Source organism: Arachis hypogaea, chromosome 15 (genome assembly GCF_003086295.3).
Source record: "Arachis hypogaea cultivar Tifrunner chromosome 15, arahy.Tifrunner.gnm2.J5K5, whole genome shotgun sequence".
Taxonomy (NCBI): Eukaryota; Viridiplantae; Streptophyta; class Magnoliopsida; order Fabales; family Fabaceae; genus Arachis; species Arachis hypogaea.
In genome coordinates, this window is record NC_092050.1 from 6,606,962 (window position 1) to 6,621,892 (window position 14,931).

At 35.0% G+C, this 14,931-nt stretch overlaps 1 protein-coding gene and 2 long non-coding RNA genes across 3 annotated transcripts; 1 reads left to right on the forward strand and 2 right to left on the reverse strand.

Annotated features, from left to right (window-relative positions):
- Positions 1-5,181: 5,181 nt before the first annotated feature.
- On the forward strand, positions 5,182-6,308 carry LOC112748219 (uncharacterized). Its single transcript, XR_003175000.3, has 2 exons — positions 5,182-5,336; positions 5,420-6,308. It is a non-coding gene; the product is annotated as an uncharacterized lncRNA (long non-coding RNA).
- Positions 6,309-11,292: 4,984 nt separating this feature from the next.
- Positions 11,293-14,904, reverse strand: LOC114925307 (uncharacterized). Its single transcript, XR_003814064.2, has 2 exons — positions 14,775-14,904; positions 11,293-11,940 (listed from the first exon to the last, which is right to left on the reverse strand). It is a non-coding gene; the product is annotated as an uncharacterized lncRNA (long non-coding RNA).
- LOC112748225 (U-box domain-containing protein 30) lies at positions 12,055-14,776 on the reverse strand. Its single transcript, XM_025796437.3, has one exon. It carries the CDS (start codon positions 14,084-14,086, stop codon positions 12,728-12,730), a length of 1,359 nt encoding a protein of 452 aa, XP_025652222.1. The 5' UTR covers positions 14,087-14,776; the 3' UTR covers positions 12,055-12,727.
- Positions 14,905-14,931: the final 27 nt, after the last annotated feature.

The following is a 14,931-nucleotide window of genomic DNA, read 5'->3' on the forward strand; positions in this document are numbered from 1 at the left end:
AGTACTTGAAAATCGCTTATTTATGAGCTGCATGACAGGGAGTTTTCCATAGAGGAATTTTCACACGAATACCTGAATCTTGTATGGGGCTGTCAGACTCCAAAAAAAATTCTAGATTTTCGGTTTTTACATGATATTTGGACAAAATTCTAGAGAAACATAGTGAAAAATGTAAGCAACTATATATCCTGAAACTGCATTATATATCTTGGATCTGTTGAGTGTCCATTGAATTTCATCCTCCCCTTCTCCTGGTACTGTAGATATAATTCTCTGGGCAAAGGATAAAAAAGTGCCATAACAGTTTTAAAGCTTATAATATATAATATATTCAAGAATTTATATAACTAGAAGTCCGATGAAAGAATAAAAGCTCAAAGTCGCATAAAGCAGAATTACAAAGCGCGAAACGTACACACAAGGTAACTAAGCGCGTAGATACGAACAAAACAAGACATAATACTTATAAAACCTTGTAGATAGCTCCAGGATACACAAGGTAATAATTAAATCAACAAGATATATATATAAGTATGATATGCCAAAAAGAGGACTAGTCACAGCCTGCGGAGTTTAGGCCGGCTAGTCAAACTGAAATACAAAAGAGTCTTAGAAGTTTAAAACAACTTATACAACTTATCTCTCAAATCAAGCCTCTAAGGCCATAAAATATAGAATACAAAAGGTGAGAGAATAACTACAACAAAAGTAAAGTAAACTAAAGCATAAGAAAGATCATCCTCCGCTCTGTCACCATATCCGCAAACTCACCGAGTTGGGTTGCGACCTGCATCTAAAAAAAAAACAACATATGGTATGAGAATCAGAGGTTCTCAGTATGGTAATAGTGCCCAATATGTAAGATATAAGGTTCCAGGACGCCAAAGGCAATCCTAGAACTTCACATCTATACAAATATTCAAGCATAACGAAATAAATAACTTAAACCATAAACCATAAACAGGGTTATCTAAACTTAGGGGATTTAACTAATACCAAATAACACTGCTGTCCCACAGCCTTCGCCAAGCTACCCTCCACGCGATCCCATCGCCACTGCCTACCTAACCTCCTCAGCACCAGACAATCACAGATAATGCAAACAAGTAAAACACAAGTAATATACATGTAAAGCAATTAAAACAACTAGAAAGTAAGCATATTATACATTTAGGCAAAAGATGCAATTAGGCAGAGCAAGCAAAACACATAGAAGATGCACATGATGAATGCATGTCCTATTCGCTCATGATATCACTTGTCGGTCCATAAATACAAACCCGACATATCCTTTCAGATGTCACCTTTTCTTCCACGTCCGGGGATATAGCACCTGGCACGCTTTTGTTCCGAGGATATATGGCACACTTGCATGCTCATTCCGAGGATATAGTGTCTGGCACACTCTTGTGGCAAAGAAGGAAAAACAACAACAACATCTGTTTCGTCATAAATCATTCCAGAGATATAGTGCACGGCACACTATCATTCTGCACACTTATAACATCCAACAAGTCCATCAACCTTAAATCATCGTCAGTCACCACCATTTTCTCCTCTCAATCCATTCTCAACTCTCAAGTCTTAACATTCCAGGGATGTAGTGTCTGGCACACTATCGTTCCAAGGATATAGTGTCCGGCACACTATCTTTCAATATCTATCAAACTCATCATTCTTTTCCAAGTTCTCAACTCATCATAACCATTATCAACTTTCCATTTCATCATAGTCATTCTCCTTTCTCAAAATCTCCTCAAAGACATACTTTACAATTCAACATACATTAATTTCGTCCACAACCTTCCAAATTCTAAGTCATCAGCTCTAGACTCATACAGAATTTCACTAATTTGATGATTCACCAGACTATCCCTATCAATCTTAGGGCCTAATTACTAATTAGCAATCTTATATAGTAGATAAAGACGTTTGGAAGGTTAGAGAATCCATGAAAACAAAGAAAAACTATTTTTCAACAAAACAGGGTCTGTGCGTACACACACCCCTACCGTGCGTACGCACGCATTGAAAAAGTGAGGGTCGCGTATGCGACTCCTCTCTCGCGTACGCAAGACTCCTAACCTGAGAGGAATCCCCGCGTCGCGTGTTAAAACTCGCACGCGCATAGCCAAAATTTACATGCTCGTGTATGCAACACAGTGCCTGCGTATGCGAGACCCCCCAGGCAATGGAGAATATCCGCGTCGCGTGCACAGGTTCGCGTACGCATGCTGCATCAGACTCAGAAAAATTTTAATGCTATAGAATTTCAGTTTTAAACACGAAACTTTAAACGCTCATAACTTCCTCCACAAAACTCCATTTTCCTCAAACTTTATATCATTTTAAAACTCTTAAAATCATCTTTAATTTGAAATAGAAACCACTCAATTTCAAAGTCTGACGCTCAAGTTATGATCCGCCAAAATTTGTTAAGAACAAGGTTTTACACAAAAATATCAAAGTTCTCTAGTTTCCAAATTTCAAAACCAAACCAAACTAAAACCTACTCCATTCATCACAAAACACTACCACACACTACACTTTACCATTCCATTGCACTTCAATCAACTCAACCTCTATTTCATTCGATCTTTCCACCATAATTCAATAAAAATCAACAATTCCCAACTCAAGATCTCAATCATCAACAATTTGCACAATTTTACTCATCATAAACATCATTCTTCATATCTCACCTTAAATCCTCATAATTATCATTATTCAATCTCAGTCTCAATAATCAATACCATTCACCAACAACAATATCATAATTCATCAATATCTTTTATCAATCACCATAATCACAAACAACACTAATACTCATCATATTATCATCATAATTCATATATCACACATTCCAATACTCCATATCATTCTCTTCATCATCAAACATAAATTCACATATAATTAATCATGCACCAACATCATTCAATTCTATATTAAAGTCCACTAGTCTAAGTGTCCAGAAACATTACATATTACATAGAAAAATCGAAACCATACCTTTACCGATTCTCCAAAAGCACAAACACCCAAAGCTTCATTCTAACAAGCCTCAAGCACTAACACCACTTTCAAAACTCACCAACTATCAAGCTATACACATATAACATACCAAAAATCAACACTATGGCTAACCAAAACATCAAACAACAAGAGTTTAAAGAGACTTACCTTACCCAATAAGATTAGAGATAAAATCCAATAATATTCCAATACTAGATCACCCCTAAACAACCAAAACACACAAGTCTACTCAAAAACAAAACTCAAAAATGCAAAAATTTTAGGGCAGAAAACTGGAGCACGAGTTTTGAATTCTTACCTACAAATCTTAGCTAAAAATGATGGATTTGGCGAGAGTTTCGTGTGGCCGCAAACAACTCGTCAATTGGAGCTTCGTAACTCAAGTTATGGCCAAATGAAGGAGATGATGAATAGTAACAACCCCTCTTCTCCTCTCTTCCCTTACCAGCGCCCCTTTCTCTTTGTTAGGGTTAAAATGAGTTGAAACGCTCATTAAAAGGTGTTTATATATGTTGGGCTTGGGCTCAACTTAGACTCGGTCCAATCCGTTAGCGTTTTTAGCCCATTTAATCTACTTTGGGCCAAAACCTTTAGAATTAGTACCGAATTTTCAATTCTAAATTATTTTTGTCTTTCCAAAATAATAAATTCAATTTTCAAAATCTTATTTTTCTCAATACGCAGTACCGGTCATACTAGAGCCGGTACTGCCGACACGTATTTTTATAAAAATTTTCTGTTAAAAATACATTTTTCTACTCAGAAAAATTTATTGAATTCAATTTCATCTTTAAATTTTCAATTTAAGACTTCTAAATTTTGAACTTATTCCGGATAATTAATCTATTATTTTACATTAACTAAGCGGTCAATTTTAATTACAATTCTTACATTTAAAGCTAAGCCCTCCTTCTTTCTTAGCCCTTGTCATTGTATACCAACTAATCCAAATCATACGATGTTCTGCAGCTTGTTGACCCACCAGAATTGATTAAGAATGCCACGAATTTCCTTTATTAGATTATCTGGAAGTTTGAAACAAGACAGAGTATATATCGGGATTTCTTCTCCTACCGCCCTTAGTAATACTTGTCTTTCTCCATTAGATAAAAGACATCGTTTCCAGCTTTGGACCTTTTTGATAACCCTTTCTTTGATAGCAGAAAAGGTGACATTTTTCGATTTATTTACTAAAGAAGAAGTCCCAAATACTTGTCTTGAATTCCAATGTGTGAAATATTTATGGTAATAGCAAATGATGTGCATATATTATGAAGAGTGTTATTGCTGAAGAAGATTGCAGATTTATTAAGGTTAATTTTTTTACTATTGAAGCTTTCAAAATCCCCTAATAAATCTAAGATCCTCCCACAATTATCTTTTGATGCCTTACAGAATAATATAGAATCATCTGCAAAAAGTAAATAATTAACCTTAGGACATCTTCTTGTAATTTGGATCCATTGAATGTGCCGGTTTTGCTCTGCTTTGTGTAGTAAGAAGGAGAGACCTTCTGCACAAAATAGAAAAAGAAAAGGAGATAGAGGGTCACCCTAACGGATGCCTCTATTTGGTTTAAAAAAATCGTATGGTTGGCCTTCCACAACCACAGAGTAAGAAACTGTCGTTACCAATTCATGAATCTAACCTATCCACGTAGAATCAAATCCCATATTCTTCATGATAAATCACAAAAATTGCCACTCAACACTGTCGTATGCTTTATTCATGTCTAGTTTAAGGGTCATCTTATACTTTAAATCTCTCTTTTTCTTTTTGAGGTAATACATACACTCATGTGCTATATCAGGATATTATCTCAAATGAGTCTCCCCTTTAGAAATGCGCTCTCATTAGGGCTAATAAATTTATTCATACACCCTTATAATCTATGAACCAGTATCTTAGAGATAATTTTGTAGAATATAAAGGATAAACTAATGAGTCGTACCTGGAACATGTCACAAGCACCAAGAATCTTAGGAGTAAGGTAGATATTAGTATAATTGAAACTCCTTAAAATGTGTCCTCCTCAAAAAAACCTTCTAACTAAATGTATATCTTGTATGTATCTTGAATTGAGAACAAATTAAATCATGCACACCTTAGTAATAAACATAGTTAAAGTTGTTCCGGACAAAACCTCCGGATCCCACCCAACCCGACTCGGTCTAGGGTGACCTATTCGCTCCAAGAAATCCTCCACAATCCCTATCTACTTTTAAAATTCAAAAGCACTTATCCTCTTTCAAATATGATACGATAAACAATCTAATAAGAGAGAATCCGACCACCCTTACAAGGTATGATTAACTTCACTCCAAACTCTAATATTTAATTGCTATTTTTCTAACTCTTTGATTTGAGTGTTGGAGTGTCACTGTAGGTACCACTCTACATTCTTTCAAGAGCTCGCAAGATCCATGGGCTGGTCTCAACGGGCTTTTGATCCTCACCCTCATCAGGTACAAGGTACAGGCTATATCTTATTCAAAAGTGTACAAATCTAACATTATAAAAAGAAAGAACCAAAGAATAGATATTCAAAAAAATTTAATTTCTTATTACTTTATATTAAAATCAGCTGATATAAAGGGGAAACAATGATGATAATATAAGTGCCAGTGGTACAGGAGCCTGGCCGGAAATAAATTCTTGGTTTTGGAATATATACACACACATGCCCTGTTAGATCTGAATGACAATCAGAAACAGAGAGTTGATACATATGATGATATATATGTATGTATATATGTTGGTAAGAGATTAAGCAAGCTTATGAATTCCAATGTTTCATATCGCCCCCACCGCCCATATACCAGTTTGCAGTAGTGGGTGCTGATGCAATATTAATGTCTATGGCTGATGATGATGACAACAATGGATTTTGATGATGATGATGATGATGATGATGGGGATGGGGATGGGACTGAGGCTTGAACTGAGGTGCACCGGTGAGCTCCTGAACGAGGTCTCGGAAGTTCATGGGGTGAACGTTATATACTTTGACGGGCGTTGGTGGTGGTGGTGCCACGGGAGCCTTCTTGGGCTTTGTTTGCGCCTTCCTCATCACTTGATAATAAGAGTTGTTGGAATAAGCTTCCATGGTTCCTTCTGTGTAAGACTAAAATAATAGTTAAGATCTGGCTAGTAGATGTAATTAGGAGTAGTGTATGTTCTGAATTTAAGTATTTATAGATTGTTGTGTGAAGAAAGAAATTGAATTAAGTAATAGTTGAGAGAATAAATGAATAATGAAAACGTGCATGTATGTATGTAATGTATGATGTATGTGATTGTCAATAAAAGCCAACGGCATGAGTGAGTGGGGACATAGACAACTAGCTAGAAGAAGGATATGTCATATCATATTATGTGATGTATGACGTGCGTGGTTTTTGTCTTCATACCGTCGGCGGAATAGTATATTCATGCATGTGTAACAAATGACATAATGCAAAACCATTTACTCTTTCTGGTCAAAATACAAGATAAGATTATCACTATTCTTTTTATTCTCTCATGCAATAAAATATCCCTCTAATTTGTCTTATTGCAACGTATTTATACAGAAACAGTTTATTTTTAGTCATCTCATAAGCATTGACATCTTACTTATTAATTTGATCTTACTATAATTTATGAAAATATTTATTTGATATACTGTGTTAATTTTGAAATATTAATATTTGAAAGATAGTAAAAATTAATTCAAATAGTTTAAAATTATCTTATTTAATATATATTAATTATCGTTAAAATAATTATATAATTTTAAATATAATAAATATTTAATTATAAATATTATTTTCTAGCATTACCAATTTTGGAAATAGCCAGCCGCCTCGGGTTTCTTGTCACACTCGAAGGGGACTTCAATCGCCAACAAACCCGTTTTAATAATTACTACTTTAATTTGCGCACAAAATGTCAAATGATATCTTAATTTGACCAAATTCAATTGCACGAACCAATGGACGCACGACTTTTACGAACAAATGTCTTTAACGAAGTCCTTTCTCCATTCCATCCATCCTGGTAACAAAGTGTATTTCAAGTTTGCCTGCTCCTTTCCTTTTTTATTTGATTTATTAAAAAAGATAAGAAAGTTGCTCCTATTGTTAGTTGTCTCAACTCTGAACTGTGCTAACTGCTAGAGATCGGGAGATGAATATTTGGTCGACACATTTTTTAAAATAAATTATCCATTAATCAAATCACTAATGATCTGACACTTGAGGATCACATCCACCGTCTCTCTGTGAATCAAATTCTACCTTTGCTGCTTAGTCTTGTTCATATTACGATAGACGCAAGAAAATAGTAGTAGTTAACATCATAATAAGACCAATTATTTTTCAAACAATATAGTTTCATGAATTATTAATTATTTGCTTTAATACATACTCTAACTACTCATGCAAATCTGATCTCACTTTCTCTACAAAAATTATTCCATTTTACACCTTAGATATAATAAGCTCTTCAATTTTTCTCCTCTAAAATAACAAAATGAAAACATCTCCTAAAATATTTAGAATTGAATGAACTTTGAAGTTCCAAATCAAACCCATACCGCACGTATGTTAGTAATGCGCTGACTACTTGGCTTTAGCCTCCGGCGGCTGACTTTGACTTTGACTTTGACTTTGTTCTTGTTAGGCAGAGCCTAATATTATAACTTATAAGTAAATATACTTACTATTAATTATTAAGATCGCCTCACATCAAATTCGTTCCTTTTCCCAACAGTGAATTTGTTAAGACAAATATTATTCAATGGGCGAGTCATCCTGCTTTGACTCTCTCTCTTTGTTCAACAACTTTAATTTCTTCCCATCTTCAATTTGATATTTTATTATACGCTAATAATATAAACAAATTTAATCACATGTATGTAAAGACAACAAAAAGCTCCCTATGCTGAATAATAAAACGTACACAAACACTTGTGTCATTGTAATGGCTACTTTGTTACTACTGCTGTATACTATATTATTATTGTGCATTAATATTAAAGGTGCCGGTGCCACCAACAATATGCAATTCATCTTGAAAATCATCATAGCAAGCCACGAATAATGAGTAATATTGTAAAGAGAAAAATTAAATAGCCATCCCTTAGTATCATTACTTGCCAGAATGAATCAAAGTGCGATTTTCTTTTCATCTCTTAATCCTTTTGAACTCTTCGATGTTGGTTTTTAATCATGTTTTTAGCATGAGTCAAAAGTACTTTTATGCTGGTCTTCCATTCATGTGTCTCCTTTCAACTTCATCTTTTGCTTAAATGGTTTTATGACAGAGTATTAAAATTGTTATGATTATAAAATCTAAAATTTAGTTCTTGTAATTCTAAAAAACAAAATGAGTACAAGATAATTTAAAAAACTTATTAAAAATCTAACTATATTCATATGCATCACTTTATTAGTTTCAACTTTTAGATTAAGTAATTTCACAACACTATAATATCAAGAAATCTGTATTCTCTGTTACAAAAGTTGTTGACAAAAAAGAAAGTAAAAGTAAAAGGAAAATGCTTTTGTTAAATTTCTCAATATTTTGCTTGAATGGAATCAATGGATACAGCACAACTTAAAGGTGAATCGAAATCACGGTGAAACTAAATCAATTGACAAATTCGTGTGTTCCCCGAATAATCCATCTAGCAGCTTTGTTCCACTTGACACTTGTATTTTTTTTGCATCGTTCCTCAATTAATCCTGCTCCATTTCTCAATTAATTCGTGTATTTTTTTTCCATCGTTCCTCTATTGTTAGCAATGGAAATTCAATTATCTAGTATTCTAATATGTTTATGCTACAGTGATTACAGCAATTATAATATTAAAAAAATATTACTAAAATTAAAATAATATCTTTTTATTATTTAGCAATAATTTTAAAAAAATATTACTAAAAATTATTATTAAAATATAAAAAAATTAATTTTAATAATATTGCATAACCACAATAATTACTATAAATATAGACATATTAAAATCTATTAAAAAAATCAGAAGATAACAAAACCATTCGACGTAAACATAACTAAAACATGGAATTCAACCTACACATGGAGAAATTTTCCTGGTCAATGTAATCAATTACATTACAACATGGAAGTCCTCACACGTTTTTTTTTTTTTTTTTTTGGGACAACAGAATCTAATTTCACGAGTTAGAACCGAACGCACATGACGAAATCTTGAGTAGGGGTGTTTATAATCTAAGTATTCTGTGACGAATTTGAGCTCAAAATTTAAGCCAATATATTTCTCGTTTTGGATGATATTTTAGATTGATCATATATAGTTATTTAAGGACTAAACTGTGGTTGTGGCCATGTTCTAATGACAAAGTTGTTTGTGTCTAAAAATGTCACACCAGGTTTCAACCCCAAGTGGAGTGATTAAAGAGCTATATATTGTGTGTGTGAATGGTTGAGAGTGTGTTATGAACCCAAAAAAAAGGACTAAACTTTTTCAGTAAGCCACCATGGAATATAGCATCAATTATAAATAAAAATATTTTTTATATTTGACGTATTTATAAAATATGAAAATTGATTTGAAAATCAGATCTTTTTTTTAGTCTGATTTACTAATAAAAAAAAATAAGAATGAAACCTAACATTTCAGCAGTAGAATTTCTTTTCAGTTTCCAATTGTGATCTTGGGCTTGCTACTTCTTGCAATGAGGAGTTGGGGATATTATTGGGTCAGCTTTTAGGTTTATTATTGGGTCGTATGTATTTATTAATACAATTATGCTGTTACGGTGGTCAAACTTTCTTAATAGGACCTTGACCAAAAAAAAAAAAAAAACTTTCTTAATAGGACAAGGCTCATTTGCTCTATTATTATTGATGTTAATTTCTTGATAGTTCATTTATTCACAAGTAATTCTTTCAAAACTATTCTGTTTATGTTCCCAAATTTCTCCGTTTAAATGCTAAGGGTCAAATGTCTAACCATGGTGTGGTTAAATATCAATCGGGTTTTGTTAGGTAGACAATGACTTTTGTGAAAAATGTGAACAATGAGCTTTAGAATTGGTCCAATAAAATAAAAATATACTCCACTCTCAAATTATCCTCTAGACCATAATATTAGGATAACTATCCGCACGCCAAATGAATTGAACATCCACCAATTATTAAGTAAACCGAATCAAAAGGAATAACCATTCAATTAAAAATAATGAACATAATCATCTGCATACCTATTAAATTGAACATTCGACATATCAATTATTCACATTGTTTAGTATTTTCATTGTCTACCTATACTTTTTCATATAAAAAATCAGCGATCATATACTTTGTCATTTTGTTATTTTAGATCATACAAAATGACACATAAATATTTGTAGGACCATATATTATAAATAATTATTTGAAATTAAAAATAAAATTTATTCCTTCAATGTTTAATCTTAATTCAATTAAAATTTTATATTATTTTTAATTATTTATCAACATAATTATATGAGTACTAATTTTTATTAGTTCTCTATTAAAATGATTTTGTATCTTTAAGATGATATCAATTTTATTTAATCAATTAACTCTAATACAAATTTCAATTCTAAATCAATTCACTTTTTAAAAATATCAAAAGTAATATTCTAAAAACACTATTGAAAATGCTCTAAAAATCTGGAATTAGATGGAAAAGTAAAGCAATATTCGTGGATGGTTTTGTTCAAAGAATTTGGGAGATTGATCATAATCATGATGCGCACGTTAGGGGATCCAGAAATCTATGTGCTCTTGATCTTATGAATGTGCTCTCATTCAACGATGAAATCATTGAGCAAACAGGCCCCACTCCATTGACATTATCAAGATTTTGGTAATTGTAGACACAGACGGTCAAGAAAAAATGTGTGGCATGTCGTAAAGGCAACGAAAAAAAAAAAAAAAAACAGAAAATGATGCCTTCAACCCCCTTTACTAAAGTTCATGTCTTTACTCTTTAGTCACCTTCCATTCATTCTTTATTTCTCTTTTCATTTTTCAGCAAATGTTTATATGTAGAAAGAATTAAGATGTGTTGAAATCAAACTTGAAGGTATCTTAATCCATAACCGTAAGGCAAGCAACGTATTGGGAGGTTGCTCAATCCCAACTTAAAAGCAGAATCTAAACTATTAATCTTTTGTAGCCTTCTAGAATATTTCAAAAATGTGTTTTCATCCACTTACATTTTAATATGACCCCAACTCTTAATACCAAATTCTTATTTTCCACCTCTTGATTGAATTGAGTACATGCAAACATGTCAGTTTTGCATATACAAATAGTGTTGCACAACACCAAAGCTAATATATTATCAGAAAGTAACATACTGATCAAAAAGGAACTCAATTGTCACTTTCACTAATCTTGGAGTAAGGTCTACAACAAAACTTCCTATTCAGCTTTCTTTTTCTTTTCCCATTATTTTTTGTGGTTTAAAGTTGATGATGGAACCGGGGAAAAAAATAAAAATCTGAACGTAACTTTCACACATGCTCCTATAGTAGACCTATCGGGATGAACAGTTACATAGGCATGGGTGTTCTCTAATTGAATGAATGTATTGATGAGGGCAAAGTGCAATTCAACGTTCCTATTCAGTGAAAGCTATTATTGGCTTTGCTTTTTCTTTGTTTTGCAATTCAGCCAGTGATTTCAGTGAGTAGTAAACATTGGAGGTCTTGTCCTCAAATTCTACCACAAAAGGATAAGAGGAAAAAAGTATTACACCCACCTGGACCGTCTACTCATCCATAAATACTGTGAACTCAACCACATCTGCTGAAAGGTACACACACACACACACACACCTGCCATCTATCTCCTTCTTTCACTCTGTTCCCTCCCTCCTCATAGGTCATTTCAGCAGCAGCAAAATGGCAACTTCAAAAAGGAAAACAACTAGCAATTCATATCAAAGAATTTAATTGGATCGAACCAAATACCACAATTTTGCATTTTGAACAAGTTGCTGCAGGATAGTAAATGAATGAAAAATGAAAGAAATGATTGTTTCCCATTGTACACATAAAAATTTGACAGTCATAGAAGGCTCTCCAGTCCTCTCTACACGTTTTTGAGATCAAAAGCAAAATTCCCAGTATTCCTTTTTTTTTTTTTAATGGAAAATTGGAGGCCTCTAAAAAAGAGGAAGAAGATACAAGGAAAAGTAAGGCATGGAGCAAAGCAACTCCTCAACAATTACAATTGAAATTGCAAGCTCCATCATTCATCTCTATGTGATCATCATCACTCTCCTAAGTCCTAACAAGTATCTTTATCCAACAACCACATCACTTTCACTTCTACATCCATGTTACCCCCATAGCGGTATTTATAAAGAATTTCCCAGTCTCTTCTTGATTGGGGCTTTTATTGGAATAAACACTGGCCAAAAACAAACCCGCAGTGCAAGCAAACTTAATCACTCACCCAACCCAAGCAAGGGTTTTGCCAATGTCCACATTATGATTCATTCTCTTTCATTCATCAAATAAATTGTTGGAATCAAAATACTAACGGGTATATACAGGAGAGACTCGCACCTCAAACCCATGGTCCATGTGTTGGGGTTTATTAGAGACTTTGCTTTCTCTGAACACAAGCTGCTGATCTTTCTTCACTTTGTCTTTACCACCTCATGAATTTACAAAGCCAGCCAAGTCCTCAATTATAGGATGGTTCTTGTAAGCTTGCACTTGGAAATGAAGATTGTATCCGAATAATTCAAACTGCACAGCTTCAAAAGCTCAGCAGACTGTTGTTTCAATAGAGGATTGCAACCACTCTGAATCACAAGGAGGAGTTTGGCAGCAAGCCCTGCGTCCACGGCAACGGACGAGCACTCCTCCGGTGCAAGCTTGCAGACAGACCACAAGATGGACAACGCATACTGCGTGCAATTCTCCGAGATCCTCATCAACAATTTGACCATGATTGGTATGGTATTAGAACAATTCTTCAAAGCAAGCCTGCCTTCGGGTATAGATGCCAAGGAATCCAAGATAGAAAGTGCCAATTCCAAACAATCAGGCTCCAAAGCAGACAACAATTCGACCAATTGCGAAACAGCACCGATGCTTACAAGCAAATGGCGAATCTCTTTGTGGGAGCAAATTGCTCTTAAAAGGCTCAAGCCAGGGCAGATTCCATTGGTGTGCCTCTTATCCTTTACAAGCCTCATCAACCCAACCAACAAGCTATGGCTGGAGATAAGCTCGGACCTAAGATCCTTGTCGTCAATCAATGACTCAATCAACCTAGTACAATTAATCTTGGTCTCAATAGAGCCCTCGTTGAGGATATCCACCATCAAAGAAACCTTGGCAGGCTGCATAAGATTCTTCTTGGAATCGGAATCAAGAGTCAAGCAAACAAGAATACCAATAACCTCAGAGCCAACAGCATGGGAAGTAAAAGGTCCAAGCAAAGAAGACATTACAGAGACACCACCTTCATCGAGAAGCGTCTTGCGGGCAGTGGCGTGAGCAGCAACAACCTGGTGAAGCTCCTTGAGAGCCATGACGCGAGCCTGACCCTTGACCTTCTTGAGCGTGTCAAGAAGCTCGGAAGCCCTACCCTGAACATCCTCCGACCTCTTCTTCATGAGAAGGTACTTCTGAGAGAACCACGTGTATATGAGGCGGTAGAGGGTGGTGTTGGGGGTAACGGAATCATCCCAAAGCTCCTGCATCGTAGTGGGGCAGGTCAAGTGACCCAGGTTGAACCATTTGAGGATGTTGGACCGCTCGTAAGTTTGGCCGGTGCAGAGTGTCACGGGGTCTTGCATTGCTTCTAGAGAGATTGGGCATATGAACACGCTTGGTACCTCCGACAAGTCCAGCTCCTCAATCATCTTCCCCAGATCCAATTTCTCGCATGCCATGCCTCCCACAACGCCAACGCCAACGCCAACGCCTCCCCCCAACACACCGTCCTTCACGGCAGTGTCCAGATCTAGAATCTGCCCGTCCCCTCCACCCTCGTACCCACCTACCATGTCCCTCTTGGAAGGCTGAAACATCGGCATTTTTGAAACCCTCTCTTTCTTTTTTCTTTCACCGGAACAAACCAACAAAGAACAGAACTAGAATGACAAGGGGGAAAGAAAAACCCTCGAAGGCTCTCAAAATGACTGCAATGACAAGCACTCTTCAAAGGACACTACATCTGAGTACACACATGTGAAAAAGGGGGTGAAAAAGAAGAAGAGAGGACGAACTAGTCTACTCCTCCAGAGGGGCATTTTTTTTTTCCCTCTTCAAACTTTGCTTTATTATTGTCTACAGAAATTCTCTAGGGTGGTCTTGTTGGCTTTATCTGATATGTGGTCAAAAAATATCATCTTCTTTCACTTCATGCTCAAGCTCTTCAAAAAGGGACTAGGAGGGTTAAATCAGCCAAAACAACAATTAAAAGAGCTCAGCAGCAAAAACGAAAAAAATAAAAAAGATAAAAAGAATCTAATCTTAGACCAATCAAAGAGGAAACAGTGGAGTGCAGGCCACTACCCTACAACCACTACTACTATCAAGTAGTAAATCGATGCCAGACAAACAGTTGAGAGAGAAGGGAAAAAAAAAATAATTGAGAAGACCCCAGATCACCAAATCATGAGATGAGGCCACTGCTCACAACGATTATTATTAATATTAAGGATTAGTGAGCTTAGGTTTAAAAAAATAAAGAGCTTGAAATGATAAATCAAAGAACCGTACCACTGCCACAAAATCGGGGACTGGGAACTAGAGCAGAAAAGCCATTCCCCACGCTCCTCTCTATACACTAACGCCTCTCTTGTTTCTTTTTTCTGGGAGGCGTTTCCATCAAAGCAATTAGTCTCACCTCACGGGTGAAATTAATTTATTAATTAAT